Source organism: Sarcophilus harrisii, chromosome 4 (genome assembly GCF_902635505.1).
Source record: "Sarcophilus harrisii chromosome 4, mSarHar1.11, whole genome shotgun sequence".
In the NCBI taxonomy this organism is placed as follows: Eukaryota; Metazoa; Chordata; class Mammalia; order Dasyuromorphia; family Dasyuridae; genus Sarcophilus; species Sarcophilus harrisii.
Window position 1 is genome coordinate 115,627,199 of NC_045429.1, and position 15,660 is coordinate 115,642,858.

At 30.7% G+C, this 15,660-nt stretch overlaps 1 protein-coding gene across 1 annotated transcript in view; it reads left to right on the forward strand.

Annotated features, from left to right (window-relative positions):
• The window catches only part of LYPLAL1 (lysophospholipase like 1), a 43,386-nt gene that overhangs the window by 10,504 nt on the left and 17,222 nt on the right, over positions 1-15,660 (forward strand). Inside the window, exon 2 of the mRNA XM_003767716.4 lies at positions 1,705-1,804. Within this exon, the coding sequence (XP_003767764.2) occupies positions 1,705-1,804 (100 nt within the window). The remainder of the gene's footprint in view (positions 1-1,704; positions 1,805-15,660) is intronic.

A 15,660-nucleotide genomic window follows, 5' to 3' on the forward strand; every position in this document is an offset into this window, starting at 1 on the left:
TTGATTGATAACTTTTTGTATATTGTTGGTTGAGTTCATCTTGATGCTGCTCATGGAGAGATTTTTGAGATTATGATGATGATGATAGTAATAGTCTTCTAAAATTAGAACTTTAGGTGTGGCTATAATTGAATGTCTAGTACAGTTAATGTTTTTAATGTTGCACTGAGTTATACTTATGTTCCATAACTTATGTAATATAAAAAAACATGACTAATTAAAAATAGATTTAACTAGACAGTGTAAGTAGCTCTTTGAAAAATATAATTTGATTTTTAAAGCAATAGTTGGACATAAACTTAAGCAAGTAATAGTGATCACATGATTCATGGACTTAATTGTCTAATACTATTTCTTCTTTATTGAGTTTATAGTTCATATATATCACCATGTCAACTATTAAGATTTGCTGTTGTTATTGTTTTTTAATTCTTACTGACTTATTTAAAACTACCATCTAAATATCATGAAACATTTAAAATATGATTCTTTAAATTTTTTTTTTTTAATTCATCTGAAATATGTGTAAAGAATTATTTTACTTACTAGTTTGGAAAGTTTACTATGATATATATTTTAACTTTGATATGTATCTGTGTCTATAAAGAAATGTCATTAGTTGACTTTGAAATTCATTTGAGGGGATGCCATTTTTAGCTGCCAATGTAATACTAATATGATGATATCACATTGTTGTGAGTCATAGATGATAAAACCCCAGTTCTAAGTCTTTGATTTAATAAAACCATCCTATGCCTAAAGTTATTGCATTTGTTTTAGTCCTATTCCAACAATATAGATAAAAATCAGTGATTTAGCACTCATATATTTGACATACTTAAAATCCTGTTTTTTAGTTAAGAATCATAGATCATAGATATAAAGCTGGAAGAGACCTTAGAGATTATCTAGTTCAATTATTTTTCATCTATTCCTAGTCCCCCTGGATTGTAGTTAATTAAGTCTTAAGCTCTGCTTGCAAATACCTACTGTGAGAATTAAGATAATTTTTAATTGATTTTTTTACACCCCAGAGTGCATATTAATTGTTTTATAGTCTATAACAAATTTATCAAAACAAAATTTATGTTTCTGTAAATGAATAAATCAAAATATGCCATAGAATTGTTTTGGGAAAAAAGTCAAGTAATGAAACTAAGTGATAACTAAGTGGTTTCACAAATTTTAGTTACTCTTAAGAATTTTTTTGCCAGTCTGAGGAATGATTTTTTTTTTTAAATTTTAACTTGAGCAAATAGAAAATCAATTTTTTTTAGTTTATATTTTTGGAGAAATTTTCTTTTAATATATTTGCTAAGATAAATTTAGCAAATGAGAAATCCACAATTTCATAATCAAACCATGAAAAAAATCATGGTATTTTCTGGTCATTACTAATTAAGACTAGCAGTTCTGTTTGTTTTTGTTATTTAGTCTCCACTAGTATAACATGAAAATTTTGAAAATGTTTAAATAATATAAATCTACCTTTTAAAATAAATACATTTTCCTGCTTATTGAAGAACGTTTGTAATATGTCACTTTTAATGTGAATATAATCTTGTAAGGATTGCTCTAATAATTAATGATTTTATAAAGTATTTAGTAGGGAAATTCATGTTCAAGAAATATTTATTCATTTCAGTAGAACAATTTTGGTTTCCAGCCTTTATATTTAAAATCTTCCCCTTTGTGTATCTTTAGGTGATTCTGGCCAAAGATTCAGAGGATGGATCAACCAAGTTTTAAATCACGATTTAGTTTTTCAGCACATAAAAATTATTTATCCAACAGCTCCTTCCAGGTATGTGGTAATTAGACTCATTGACCAATATAACTTTTTAATATAAAATGCAGTGATATTGGAAATCTGTAAAAATTAATTCCTTATGCTTTAACTTTTTAATAAGCACCATTATTTAAAATTTTTGTTACTTAAATTTGATCCCAAAGTTGGGATAAACATCTCAGATTCTTTAAATTTGTTTCATGATGTTCAGTCATTTAAGAATAGTAATTTTTCCTCAAAGAAATTCTTACTTGAAATATCATTTTTAGACCATTTATTATAAGAAAATTGCTGTGTCAAGGAGAAAAAGAAGCAAGATATTAATACTAATGTAAGTCAGTAAAATAAGAAAGTAGTAGACTTTTTATTTTCATTCTTCAGTAAAATCTAGTGGGGATAGAATTGGGCAAGCTTAGGACATAGGAAAAGAACTAGGAAAGATCAGTTAAGTGGTTAGTGGTATTACAAAGTATAGAAAAATAGGATAAGAACTGGAAATAAATGATCGATTAGCAGTTAATACCATTGGTGATCTTAGAGGAAGCTAGCTGAACAGTTGTTAGAATTCTTACAAGGTACTAAGACAGTGGAATTGATAGAGATAATAGTTATTTAATTTAGCATGGTTCAGTATGATTGATCTGATCCTGCAAGGAGATGTTATGGGCTAGAACTTGAAACAAGGTACTAAGTGGAATTGAGATGACAATGGTTAAATCTAATTTAGCATTGATTTAATCCTACAACAAATAATGATTTTCTAGTGATATAATGATCGGGGTATTTTTGTAGTGGGGAGAAACTGAAAATTGTATGGTTGCCAAACAGTTGAGGAATGGCTGAATAAGTTATAGTATATGAATGTAATGGAATAGTATTGTTCTATAAGAAATGATGAGAATGATGAGTAGGCTGATTTCAGAAAAGGTAGAAAGACTTAATCTAATGTTGAATGAAGTAAGCAGAACCAAAAGAACATTGTACATAGTAACAACAAAATTACATGATGATCAACTATGATATATTTAGCTCTTCTCAGCAATGTGGTGATCCAAGACAGTTTCAGTAGACTGGGGATGAAAAATGCCATCCACATCTACTGAGAGTACATCGGAGTATAGTATTTTCACCTTTTTGTTTATTTCTTTTTTTTCTTGTGTACTTTTTCCCCTTTGGTCTGATTTTTCTTGCACAACATGAAAAATATGGAAATATTTTTAAAAGAATTGCACATATTTAACTGATAGTAGTTTGCTTTCTGTTTTAAGAAGAGGGAAGGGAAGAGAGGGAAGGAGAAAAATTTGGAACACAAAGTCTTCCAAAAATGAATGTTGAAAACTATCTTTACATGTACTTGGAAAATAAAATGCTGTTGAGTATTAAAATAACAAATGAAAATTGAAAACATTCTTAATAGTCAGTACCTAAAAAGATCTTGATAGGTTAGAATAATAAGTCGTCTTCTTACCTTAATAGTCATCTAGGTAGGTAATAGATAAGAATAGGTAAGAAGGTAAGAATAGGTAAGAAGAAGATGAAACTTAAAAGAGATAAAGATAAAATCTTATTTAGGTCCAAAAATTCAATTTCATAAATATAAGATGGGTTATTAATGGATAGTCACCAGTTTGTATGAAGATCTAGGATTTGGCAGATGCAGTATGAGTCATTAGTGTGACAGAGCCGCCAGAAAAACTAACAGGATCTTGGGCTTCATTAAAAGAAGAACAACTTCCAGAAATAAGAAAGTGATAGTTTTTCTGTACTCTGCCTTGGTTACACCATATATATAGTACTGTATTCAGATCGGCCTGTCCCCCTTATGACAAAATGACACCAATAAGGTAGAGTATACTTTTGATGGAATTACCATCATATTAATAGCTTCTGTTTCTATAACGATTCAAGATTTGCCAAATAAAAACTGATTGAAGGAACTGAGGCTAATAACCAAGAGAATAGAAGGATCAATGGGAATAGGATAACCTTCTTCAAGTATTTGAAATGCAGTCAAATGGCACAGGGCACAGACTTGTTCTGTTGGGTCAGGGTAATTGCAGAATAGTGTAATAGATGAACGTTTTAAGTTAGGGAGTTTGAATGTGACATAAAGAAAAACTTGCTAATAACTATCTTAAAGTAGAATCAGTTTCCCTGGGGGTGGGAAGGTCTTTCTCATTGCTGGTATTCAAGTGAAGGCTGGATGAATTCCTATCTGTCATACTGTTTCTACAGTTTAAGATTCTTTTTTCAGCTATCAATTGGACTAGAACATAGTTTTTATTCTCTCTCTCCCCCTGTCTCTTTCTTTTTCTCTCCCTTTCTCTTTCTCTCTTCCCCTCCTTCCCTTCTTCCCTCTTTCTGTATGTCTTTTGTACTCTTGATAGTCTGGTGAAGAGTAAAACTTTTAAATATATAGAAAAGCCTATACAGAATTATAAAGGAAATGAAAAGTTAATAATGATGAAGATGTAGGCTTTTTATTTGTGGACCTTGAAATCTATTTAAAGACCACAGGCTAATTTCTTTGATTCTGTATTAATAAGTTAAGGAAATGAGATAATCAAGTGAAAGCCTTTAAGCATGGAAGAAACCTTGGCATGTTTATAAGTACCAGGGAGAGAGCCTTTGAATAACAAATAATATATAAAAGTGAAGTAATAATCAAAGGGGCAGAATAAGTGACAGGACCAATATTGTAGACATCTGCCTAATTGAACCTAGCTCACCTCTCACATAGCTACTCAAGTAAAACCCTGAAAACCATACACGATTTAACAGTAATCAAGAAAATCCAGTGAATAACTAAAAACAGTGACATATTTCATCAGTCAAAAACAAAAAGTTAGCCAAAAATGCACAGTGGAAGGGGGTTATCAGCACTGGCAAACAAGTCCAGCCTCTCAGCTAGACCACAGACAATAGCCTGGAAGCAGTGAGAGCACAGGACCCCCATGAGGAAAACCCAGAAGGGACAGAAACCCAAATGAAATATTTGGAAACCACTGATAGTAGTAGTGACCAGTGTGGGTGTGGGTATTCTCAGACAGGAACAATCCACTTTTTGAGGTTCCCCAGATTTTTGAAATGTCATAAAGGATTGTAAAGATTTGTTTCTCTGAATATCAAAAATATAGGAAGAGCTAAACCCAAGAAGGAAGGTGTTAACACTGGAAGCTGGATTACTGAATGATATTCCTTAGTTTTCTTTGCTGGCCTCAGAAAGCAGGTATGAAAACCCTCCAAAAAGCACAGAGTTGGAATCTGGCCTTGCTGCAAAGCTCCAAATTGGGAACTGAGGATGTATAGATTAGTAAAATGAAAAAGACTCCAATCTCAATAAAAAATTATTGTACATCCAGAGATGTCCAAAAAGAGAAGTTAACTCTTTAACAACTGCAAGCAAAGACTCAAAGAATGATCAATAGATTTTTGCAAGGTCTGTATGAATAATTAATTGAAGTGAGGAATTACAAAAATAATAAAATGCTCTTGAACAAAGGATAGAAAGGAAAATAAATTGATTAAGGAGGACAGAAGGGAAGGAAATAAGCATTTATATAGTACTCACTCTGTGCCAGATATGCTAAGCACTTTAATAAAGTTCATTTCATTTGATCTTAGAAGAGAAAGTGGTAAACTTATTTTTCAAATAATAGATGGCTTTCCAGCCAAAATAGACTAAACTGAATTCAGTAACCTCATGAAATAGCAGGAAGTATTAGAACAATCAAAAGATTGAAAGAAAAAAAAATAGAAGAAAATGCAGCTATCTGATAATAAAAGCAATTAAATTTGGAAAGCAGATCAAAGAAAGATAATATAGGAATCAGACTCCCTGAAAGCTATGATTCTTAAAAAAAAAAAATAATAATAACTGAATCATGATAATTATAGAGCAAAGTTGGAAAGACTCCATCATTCATCTCTGGAAAGAAATCTCAAAAGGAAAATTCTCAGTAATATCATAGCCAAAATCCAGAGCTTCATGTTAAAAAAAAAATACTGCAAAAATTTAAAAGGAATTACACTACCAAGTAACCACATTTTTCCTGTTTCCTTTTCATCAGAATTTTGTGTGTGTATGTGTGTGTGTATACATCTTCACAATTTTATTCTTGAGCTTTCCAGAACTCCTTAGTTAAGTTCCCTTTCAGAATGGTAGTCCATAAGATTTTTCCTCTTGTTTATTTAAATTTTGAATCTGTTCTCTGCAAAATTTAGATTGAATATGAAATGATGTCCCAATTCCTTCTTTTCTGTCACAATTTCTAGAGTCATAAGATAGATTCTAAATTGCAAGGAACCTTTAGATCATCTTATCAAACCCACATAGGTTAGAAGTGAGGATGCCAAAACCCAGATTACATGACTCCCTTATAGTCACAGGCACCTAGCAGAGACAGTTTCAATTGTTAATTCAAGTTGTTCAGATTTGAAGTGTCAAGGTTTCTGACTCCTCTTTTTACTACTTCATTTTTCTGTAATAATTTCTCTTTGTGGTTCCCATCATTTCCAAATAAGCAATCACTTTTTTATGGGTGAAAATTAAAGTAGAAAATTCACTTGGTTCTTCTACCTTCTAAAGAATGAAATTGTAATTAAGGTAAGCAGAAGTTTTTTTGGCTCAGCTTTTGCAATGTGTGAACTTCAACAGAGGTTTAAATCATTCAAGTTCCCCATTATTACCTCCTCACTAAGTTCATGATCTGTTTCCCAGAATTCATCTTTTTCTTCTTTTTGAAGTTTGATACACTTTTAACAATACCTTTTATATTTCTACTTCTAATTATCTTCATCCCAAAAATGTTCACTAGGCTTTCCTAGGTTTACTGACTTGAATATATTCTGTATATTCACAAAGTTACTCTCTTTCTTCCTCTTCTCCCTACCTTCCCCACTTTTTAACCTATCTTGTTCTTTTTTAAACGAAATATCTAAAAATTATACTCTAGTAATGGCTCTTATCCATCCAAATCTCATTGAAATCTATCAGGCCAAAATTGCCTCCTTGAATTAGGGTATGATCTCTTAATTTATGTATTATTGGATATTATTTTGGATCTTACATGAAATGATTTTCTAGGAATTTCTTGTGCCTTTTTTTTTTTTTCTGCAAACTATAGCCATAAAGACATAGAAGTCTTTAACTTACTGGATATACTTAAGCAGTTTCTTCCTTTTCTCTTACTCTAAGTTAAAACCTTTTTAGAATTAGATTTGCTATACTGTAAGCAAGTATATTCTAAGTGAACTTCATCCTTATTCAGGAGTCTTTTATTTCATTATTTAAAAACATGATCCAGAAATCATTATCTCATTCTCAAACACTAAATTTATTATTAGTCATTTACTTCCCAGATCTGCCTCTCTCTTTGGAAGGTGATGTCTTTGAGCTTTAGCAGTGATGAAATTACTATCTTTGTTTCTCTTATCTACGTTTTCTTTCCCAAGTCTTCATAATCTTCAGCAATATCCTCTTGACTTCTTTCTTGGGCCTTCATGAATCACTGAAGTTTGTGATGACTAAAAGTCAAACATCCAATTTATTCTTTCATTTAAAAAATGTTTTTAAATGCTTTGGTCTGTCAGATAATGAGGAGAGTAGAGAAGCATACTTTTATTCTTTTTTATCTTTCTTTCTAGTAGGAAGACTAGTCTGTGTTTTGAACATAGATAATTATTATCTCTTTGTGACAGGAGAGCAAACATCACCAGTTATTTTTTCATTACACTCTACTTAGGTTCTATAAAATTTGACATACTTTCTAGAAACAAAATTCTTAATCTTTTATAGTTCTTGATAATACCTTCTGTGGCCAGCTCCCCTGGAAGAACTCATATATGACTTGGAGTCCTACTTTACTTGTTTTGGTTCATACAGTTAGTAAGTATCAGAGGTAGGACTCAGTCCCAGATTTTGCAACTCCAATCTTAGCAGTCTCTCTGCTATGCCATGTTGTTTTACTTTCAGGTTAGAAAAACTGAGAAAGTCACTTTTAAGTATCATTTTCATCTTTTATAAAACATTAGACTGCATTAAATGATCTGTAAGATGCCTTTTAATCTTATGTTCCATATCATAAACACAGTTTTTACCCTCAGTTTTTAACTTAGTGGCTTTCCTATCTTGGAATAGGTTAAAGATTGAATTAATAACTGTAAGTAATTTTCCCCCCTAAAATATAAAATAATCTACATTTCTAAACACCTTAAGATAAATGCTATTAATATTATTATTCCTATCTTATGGATAAGAAAGCTAAAATTCAGAGAAGGTAAATGAATTGCCTTTGACCACATGGTTATTTAAAGCCAGTGATTATAACCCAGATTTCCTAACTTTTAACTCTGACACCCTCTGCATTGTACCATTAGTCTAATGAACAATGTTCTTAACTTTAAGTTAAGAAGATTTGAGTTTGAATCTTGTTTTAGATACTCACTAGCTGTGTGACCTGGCACAATTCATATACTCTGCGCCTCAATTTCCTCATCTGAAAATTAGGGAATTAGACTTTCCAAGTGGACTTGAAGGTATCTTCGAGCTCTGAATTGGTGCATGATTCTGTGATCTCTTTGGAATGTAGTTCTTTTCATTTAGTGGGTTCTTAGACATTTAAGAAAAAACAAAATGAACCAATGAAGAGATGAACAGTAAAATCTTTGAATCTTAAATAAACTTAATTACAAATTCACATAGAAATAGAGTTTTTTAAGTACTAGACTCCTTTTATTTTAAGACCTAATTACTCACAGCCAGAAGCTTTAAACATTTTTCCATTTCCCCAGAAATGGGGACTAGTTGCTTTTCCTTACTCCTTGAGTTTAAAATTTTTTGCCTCTTTTCCTTAGGGAATGGCTAAAGTTAATTTTGGGATATAGCACTCACAAATGTTAAATTTGTTAAATGTTTGTTGAATTAACTTTTGATTTCTAAGAAATTTACTAACATTCATTGAACCAAACATAACTGTGAAAGCAAATTTTGTTGCATTTTTAAAATATTTTAGATAAAACCAGTTTCTTATATTGAAAAAGTTTTTAGAAAAATGAGGATATTTTCATTTTGAAACTCATAAGCATAGCACAGTTAAAGAAAAAATAGGGGAAAATAAGTAGTACATTTAAAGAAAACTGTTTCATTTCTTTTTCTGTGTTGTTAATGCTTTTTTTCAAAGCATCTATAAAAATTGAAAATATGGAAATTTTTCCTTTAAATAAGAAATAGACCAATTTGTAGTCATATATCCCTCAACACTATAGCTTTTCATAATATTGTTATATACTCTTTTTATGAAAGGATGTATCAAAAGAAAAATACCTGAATTTCATTTGTTTTTGTGTTTTTTTTATTACAAGAAGTGAATTACATTATGGAATATTATGTTTCAGGCCCCTGTGTCTGATAAGAACCATTAAATGAAACAGTGAAATAAAACAGATGCATTTAAGTACTGTAATGCTTGCCACAGTTTGGTACCAATATACAAACAAAGTAAGTTTGTAAAGTTACGCTTATTGGCTGAAACCTAAATGCCAGAAGCCTGTACTAACCTAAGTCAAAATATTTGAATGTTTAAATATACAGCATTATACATTTTTAAAGATTATATTTCATTGGTCTTTTTCTATAACAGTTATCAAGTATATTGGTGAAAATATAATAGATTATAAAACTAATTATTAAAAATGCACTTAAAGCATCCAAAATTTAAAAACTTGATTTTTTTTTTAGTTCCCATAATTTCTAAGAGCTCTTCTAAATAAACAAAAATATATAGACAGAGAGAATAATGCAATAATACTTGCTTCAGTGTTTTAATCAAGTTTAAAATTGTATTTCAAAGTTATTCTTCTGTCCCAAGCTGTAAATAATTTTTTATTTGTTTTATGTATAAGGTGGGGGTTACCAAGTTTTGTTTCCATATATCTCTTACAGAACATTTGAAAAGTAGTTGACAATGTCAGGTTTTTATAAAATCTAAAATAATAAGACTATGGATATTTACATTTTCAAATATAAATCAATTTTGTGTTGATTAAGAAATAAGATATCGTAGGTTAAGGGTTTGGTCATTCCATCTTATCTCCTCTCTCACATTTCTAGTAACCATATAAAATTAAACAGAAAGTTCATTGCAGTTATATTATCTCTTTGTACTTTCTTTGTGGATTGATCCAAATTTTTGTCTATCAGATTATAATGATGTTTAGTGTTCCTTTTACTTCTTAGATTTCAAACAGTCCAATAGTGTTATAAACTGAAAAATAATCAAATGAAGTAATATATACAAGGTATTTTGCAAACCTAAATCTATGTAAAATGTAGATATCATTGCTATGAGTTTTAGTATTAGTATTCCTATAGCTTTTATTTTTTAAACGAGTCATGGTGATTGATGTTGGTAGATATTAGTCATAATATTTTTTTAATCTAATTTTATATTATTTTCATTTCCCAATTTGTTCCTTTCATCTTCTCCCTTCCCCTTTGAGAAAGTGAGAAAAACAAAACTTGTTATAAATATGTATAGTCGCGCAAAACAAATTTCCATCTTAGTTAGGTCATGCATAAAATCTCATAGTCTCATTCTAGTGAATACAGTTCTTTACAGATATGTGAGTTAATTTTTTTTCCTAATTCATTAACATTCTGTTCAACAAAATGATAATTCTGTTTTTTCTTTCAATTTATGCAAATATGTTATGGGCCATACTCAGAAAACAGTTTATTTATAGAGGTATGTGATTATGTTGAGATAAATCAATTATTCATGCCTAAATGCAGAGAAATATTTAGGGCTATTCAGTACTATTAGGATTATTAGAGGTGACTGCAGATTATCAAATGAAACAATTTTTTTTCTAGGTGATAACTAGTTTTTCTGTCTTTTTTTTTTTTGCTTCTGATTAAGTAAAACAAAAGACTACTAGTACAAAGACCACAAGACTAGTAAATAGAATGTTTTACTTCTTCCCCTTGAATTTACCTTTTAATAATTACTTGACCTTTGGCAAATCACCTAACCTCTCTGATCTTCCTCAGCTTCCTCAGCTTCATCAGCCATAAAGTAAGGGAATTGAATTAGATGATCTCTGAGATCCTTCCCAATTCTACCATTACCTATTGGAAATTGTTACAGGTCTGTGTAATTTCATATTTATTTTTCTAGCAAATTACTGTCAGTCTGACTTTTCAGATGGTCTTGAGTAGTTTTTAATGTTTATAAGTGTTTGGGCATATGTTTTGCTTACAGTTTCACAATATAGGCCACAACCAAAACATATACTATGTCCAGTTTTTTTTAAGTGCCTATTGTTACATTATCTGATTATTTGCACTTCATTTAGAACATTTAGAGAGAATTAGACTAGATGATAATACACTTAGATACAATCAAAACAGACTGCATGAGTAGGCTCAGAGAAAAGTTGAGAAGAGTTTGTGTGAAGGGTTTGTGTCCTTTTGTCCAGGGCTTCCTCAAGTAGAGCTCCCTCAGAGATCTCTGGGCCTTGTGCTCCTTAATATTTTTATAAGTGACTTAGAAGAAGGGATTTGATGCTCTGTGAATCAAATTTTCAGTTGATGCAACCTTGCAAGGGTTACCTAATTAACCCTTCAAAGAGATTTTGAATAACACAACATTACACTACATCTAACAAGATGAAACAGTAAAAGTAAATACAAAGTTTTATACATAGGTTCAGTAAAAATCTTAACAAGTACAGGATAGGGGAAGGCATGATTGCCTGAAAAAGATAGAAGGGTTTTATAGTACTATTGTGAATAAAGGTTGCATTAAGAGAATCATAATTTTCAGGTATTAGGAGATGTTAGAATCTTTGTATTCTGTCCTAGTTAGATCATATGTGTTCGGTTCTAGATAATAATGTTTGAGACAGATATTGATAACATATTGTCTAGAGTAGGACAGCTAGTACCATAAAGTTAAGTTACGTTAATCTGTGGCATGTAAGAGTTAATTGAAATAAGTGAATACATTTAAAGTGGAAGCTATTAGGTCCTGGGTCATCCTGATTGATAAATGGGTGTATTTAGTCAGGAGAAGAAAAGACTCCAGGGAGACATGATGGTTTTCTCTCTTCAAATATTTGGACTTACTGTTTTACTCTAGAGGCTGTAATGAAGATCAGAAGATAGAAAGTTCAAAGAGATAAATTTAAACTTGCTGTAAAGAAAATCTGATAGAAAATGGTCAAAAATTGCAGTTGGTAGGAGGAATTCCCCACCTGTAGGTTTCCAAGCAGAAATTGGCTACAGACATACACATACATACATACATATAGACTTGTCATATATGTTAAAATGGTGGATTCCATTTAGGTATGATTCAGACTGTTCTCCCAACTCTGAAATTCTATAAAGTGCATATAAAATAGCATCTATATACCTTTTTTCAAGTGGACAGAAGAGGCAAAATTAATTTTTAATGTTTTTTATCTGAGACCAATTTTTCCTAAAATTTTACACACTGTAAAGTTAATTTGGTGACTTAATTTTGTTTTGCTAAATGCTAAAATATTTAAGAAACTAGTAATAAATATTTGAGAGACAGTCTACCATAGTTGAAAGAAAATTGAATTCAATCTATATTTAGTAGTAATTAATTTAATGGATTTAGGCAAGTTACCTTCTTTGGAGATCTCAGTTTTTTATGGTGAGATTTGGACTAGATAAACAAGTCCCATTCAACTCTGAACGTCTATGAGTTGTACTAAAAATGTAAATTTGTTATTGCTATCTACCTGGATGTATTTACTGTGTTATATTAAATAGTCTTTCATATATATATATATATATATATATATATATATATATATATATATATATACACTAACTTTTGTAAACTTCTTGAAAGCTTTTTATGTTTTTGACAAAAATACACAATTTTGTTTTTTCAGAATTTAGAGCATGAGGGATATTTGCTTTAAAAAAAATTTTTTTAAGTAGGGGGAGGTGAAGAGATAGAGTACAAGAGGGAGAAGAAATTTGACATATTGAAGAAAGCTTATCTGAGAGATGTTTTTAAATACTTGCAAAACCTTAAGCTTAATTTAAAATTGTAAATAAAAATCTTGGAAATCCAGTTAAAGTATTCCAATCATTTAAAAAATTTAATGAACTACCCAGATCTAGTCTCAGTATCAGATATAAGAATAATGTTAATTGTCTGTAAATTGTATGTAAATATAACTTTCTTATTAATATAACTCTAAGCTTATTGGTATCCTTTTATGTGAGATGACAGAACTAAGCATATAATGTTTTGTTGACCAAATGATCAAAGTTCCATACTTTAGGGGACTTGGACTAATTTCTTCTTTTTTGTCTTCTTTGGTTCTAATAATGCCAATTTTCCTTTTAAAAAGTGTGTGGGGAAAGGGGGGGTATATGCTATTTTAAAAGTTTCCCATTATTGACATGCTTTTGGCTAACGTCTTTAATTAAATTTTTAAAGCACTACTTAGTTAAATTTGAATTCTTCCTAGTCTGATTTTTATGGTATCATTAAAAAACAGGAGTTAAAATTAGATCTGTAAGAACTGATGCAGCTCTTTAATCCATATCTACACAGCATTTTTTTTTTTTTTTTTTTTGCTGAGACAGTTGGGGTTAAGTGACTTGCCCAGGGTCACACAGGAGGTATTAAGTGTCTGGGTCAGATTTGAACTCAGGTCTTCCTGACTAAAGGGCTGGTGCTCTTATCCACTGCACCACCTAGCTGCCCCCAAAGTATTTTAAAGAAAAAGAAAATTCTTTTTACTAAGCATAGTAATAGTTTTAAATAAATTTCTCTTTTAATTACTTTGTTGCTACAATACATCAAAATATTGAAATAATTGTGATGCAAATTATATTTAGTATAACATTTATTTCTGTTTACTTACTTTTCTATTTTATAATGATTTTGAATCTAAATCAGAAATTTATTTCTAATTTCCTCGTATGATCTTCATTTTTGGTAACCCTTTGGAAGTAGAATTTAAATTCTTAGTGAACTTCTCATACTAGGTGCAGCTTTTAGGAATATTGTTTGAAAAATTCAGCTATAGAATATACAGTTTGTAGTGGACATTTATATATTGTTCTTAGCAATGTAATGCCTTAAATCTTAGTGGAATTTTTAACTGTAGTAACTTACTATTTTTGACATCAAGAATTTGGGGAATTGTGATAATTTTATACTTTGTATTGTTTGATGATATAATGTTCGGACTCCAAAATAAAGTAAGTTAAGTAGTCCTAATGCCCATAAAAGTATATAGGAAAAGACAAATCATTTGTACTTCTTTTGTGTTAATTCTCTGACAGGTAGTAAGGCTCCCAGTTTTTGACTGGATAAACTGTAGCTAGTTCTCTCTTCTGCTGCCTTTGATAGTTATTATTAGATCCTTTCCTTATTTTTGGGGTCCTGATAAAGGAACTCCCTATACCTAAGTCTCACTTAAATTTGGTGATTCCAGAGTAAAACCCCAAAATCTTCTCCACCACATCTGGGTCTGATTAAGAATACCCCTTCCCACATCTGGCACCAATTACATATTTTCAACTAAGCCCATTCTTAGGGTATATAATTTTGTCACCTGAACTCCAACTTGGAGCATGTTTCCTCTCTGACATGTTTTTCTCCCCTTTATGCTGGATGATTTTCTTGTATCCTTGGGAACAACCTCTGTCTATTTATATTGCCATCTTGTGTGCATGAGCATATGCTCCTGCACACTTTTGTTTGCCTGCTTGCTGTGCCACATAATAATAAAGCTCTTACTTGGGTCACCTTTTCAAGTGCAAATTTCCTGGAAATTCCTAAATACAGAACTTTGCTTTAATGCCAAATAAAGCAGACATATCTTGGCTCAAGATTTATCTAGTAGCAAAGGTGTGTCAATGCGATTACTAGCAAACAGATAGGAAGGGCTAAATAAATTATTAATACCATCGCTAGGTGTAAAAGCCTTAACTAAAAATATGCTATTGAGTAATTTAAAATTCTTAGCTTTGTTTTTAAAAGACTAGTGGTATTTTGTTAGACAATTCTATATATTCTAGATAAACTATTCTCATTGACATTCTATAATTACACTCAGATCCTTAGTTTAGTGTTTAAGAAAAGCTCACTTTTCCCAAGTAGGTAATTTTCAGTCATCATTAGTCTTGATGTTGGCAGAATAACATGATGACACCTGTGACTGGTTGCCATATTCTTTCAGTTTGTCAGATATGAAAAAAATTGTACAGTGTAGCCCAATATGCTCCCTTTCAGGTAATACTAGATGATGTGATTAACTTTGTGCAGGACCTAAACATAGTAAGCATTTAATAATACTTGTTGAATGAAAGGATCCAAATCAGTTCCAATTGATCAGTAATGAGCAGAACCAGCTACACCCAGTGAAAGAACACTGGGAAATGAGTGTGGACCACAACATAGCATTTACACTCTTTCTGTTATTGTTTGCTTGCATTTCTGTTTTTCTTCCCACATTATTTTTACCTTCTAAATCTAATTTTTCTTCTGCAGCAAGATAACTGTATAAATATGTATACATATGTTGTATTTGACATATACTTTAACATATTTAACATGTATGGGACTACCCGCCATTTGGGGAGGAGTGGAGGGAAGGAGGGGAAAAGTTGGAACAGAAGTTTTTGCAAGAGTCAGTGTTGAAAAATTACTCATGCATATATTTTGTCAATAAAAAGTTATAATAAAAAAAATAATACTTGTTGATTGAAGTATTTTCATTTTCATGACTAAGACACCATAAACTTTCATGTGGATATACATATTCATATACACATATCTGTATATGTTATACATAATAGTGTATACAGAGTGCAA